Source organism: Colobus angolensis, unplaced genomic scaffold (genome assembly GCF_000951035.1).
Source record: "Colobus angolensis palliatus isolate OR3802 unplaced genomic scaffold, Cang.pa_1.0 Scaffold78, whole genome shotgun sequence".
Lineage (NCBI taxonomy): Eukaryota > Metazoa > Chordata > Mammalia > Primates > Cercopithecidae > Colobus > Colobus angolensis.
Window position 1 is genome coordinate 496,590 of NW_012121598.1, and position 2,030 is coordinate 498,619.

The window sequence follows — 2,030 nt, forward strand, 5'->3', positions numbered from 1 at the left end:
AGGGTTCCCGGCCTGGGGAGACCGAGGAGAACGTGCGGCGGGTCTTCCAGCGCGCCCGGGAGCTGGCCAGCCGCGGGCCCAGCCTCCTCTTCCTGGATGAGGTGGACGCTTTGTGTCCCCGGCGGGGCGGTCGCGCCCCCGAGAGCCGCGTAGTGGCCCAGGTGTTGACGCTGCTGGACGGCGCAAGTGGGGACCGCGAGGTCATGGTTGTGGGAGCCACCAACCGGCCGGACGCTCTAGATCCAGCGCTGCGTAGACCCGGGAGATTTGACCGAGAGGTGAATAGGCTTGGCGGGTTGGCCCGCTGTCGGTGGAACCTCGGCCTTCTCTGGCGCCAGTTGGCTGCCCCAGAGGCGTTTGTCTCTCAGGTTTGAGCATCGGTGAGGTTGGAGCGGGGCTCTTTGCAATGCAGAGAACACCTTCTCTGCCCATATATGATCTGTGAGTCAGGACCCGTGTTTCCCCAGAGTCAGATTGTCAGGACCTGTGAGTCAGAATCTGTATTTCCCCAGAGTCTAATTGTTCTGGGAAGCGGGGTGGCCATTACGGATTAATTTTGTGCAGGTCCTATAATCAGTAATGTTAATTCTTAAGAGAATTTTGGTCACCTACAAGCCTGTTAAACTCATGTTTTGGAATGAGAATTTAAAGAAGGATAACCTCAAGAAGTAAGTGTGTTGAAATAAAAATGGAGAAGGCGGAGAAGAACTAAATGGAAGCAGGCATTAACTCTTCTGGATTTATTCATTCCTTGTCATAACACCAGCACCCTATCCCACAATTGAGGAAGTACCCACAACTGCTCCCTGAGTTGTCAGGGAGGTTGAATATTCAGAGCTGTCCTATTTTATAAGCTTTGGTCCTAAATTGACTTGAATGCTAAAGAATAGTTTGAAATTTAGTGACTGATATTTCTATTTTGTGATAGGATTCAAAAGAGAAATGATAATTACACTCTTTTAGTTAGTTCAGGACTTGAGTGGATTTCTTCCTTGCACTATCTAGTACCTTTGTGTCCTTAAGAGCAGGGACCTAGCTATCTATACCTGGCTTCTAGAACTTTGTGTGTTGTTAAAAATAACAAAAACTTGTTAAATGACATAGAATTTTCATTGTGCAACTTTCTAGCCAGTGTTACTCCTGGAATATTAGGATTTTCATATATTCAGAATCTAAGCTATACGTAAAGTGCACGGTACTAGTTCCAAAATGGTTCACTAAATTGTCGTACATGTTTATCAGCATAGAAAACATATATTATTATTTTGGCAGGGCTTGGTGGCTCACGCCTGCAATCTCAGCACTTTGGGAGGCTGAGGTGGGTGGATCACCTGAGGTCAGGAGGTCGAGACCAACCTGGCCAAGATGCTGAAACCCCGTCTCTACTAAAAATACAAAAATAAGCTGGGCGTGGTGGCGCGTGCCTGTAGTTCCAGCTACTCGGGAGGCTGAGGCGCCAGAATCACTTGAACCAGGAGGTGGAGGTTTCAGTGAGCCGATGGTGCCCATTGTCCTCCAGCCTGGGCAACAGAGTGAAACTGTGTCTCAAAAATGAATTCATAATATATATATATATACACACACACATAAAAATTTTTTTGGAAGTAACTTTTTTAATTGATCTATTTTTATTGATACATAATTGTGCATGTTTTGGGGTACATGTGATATTTTGGTACCTGCATACAGTTTGTAATTATCAAATCAGGGTGTTTATCCATCACCGCAAACATTTATCATTTCTTACCTGAGTGTTGGGAATATTTCAGATTCTCTCCAGTAGCAATTTTGAAATATACAAGAAATTATTGTTAACTATGTTCAACCTACTCTGCTATCAAACATTACACTTAGTCCTTCTATCTAACTGTATGTTTCTACCCATGAGCCAACCTCTCTTCATCCCCTCACCCCCCAACCCTTCCCAGTCTTTGGTTGCTATTCATTCTGCTGTCTACCTCCATCCATGAGATAACTTTAAAAAGAATATATTTTAAACTGGCCGGGCGCGGTGGCTCAAGCCTGTAATC

At 45.4% G+C, this 2,030-nt stretch overlaps 1 protein-coding gene across 1 annotated transcript in view; it reads left to right on the forward strand.

The window, feature by feature from the left end:
* SPATA5L1 (spermatogenesis associated 5-like 1) overlaps positions 1 to 2,030 on the forward strand; it is a 19,151-nt gene that overhangs the window by 1,009 nt on the left and 16,112 nt on the right. The window contains exon 2 of the mRNA XM_011928651.1: positions 3 to 278. Coding sequence (XP_011784041.1) covers positions 3 to 278 — 276 coding nt within the window. The remainder of the gene's footprint in view (positions 1 to 2; positions 279 to 2,030) is intronic.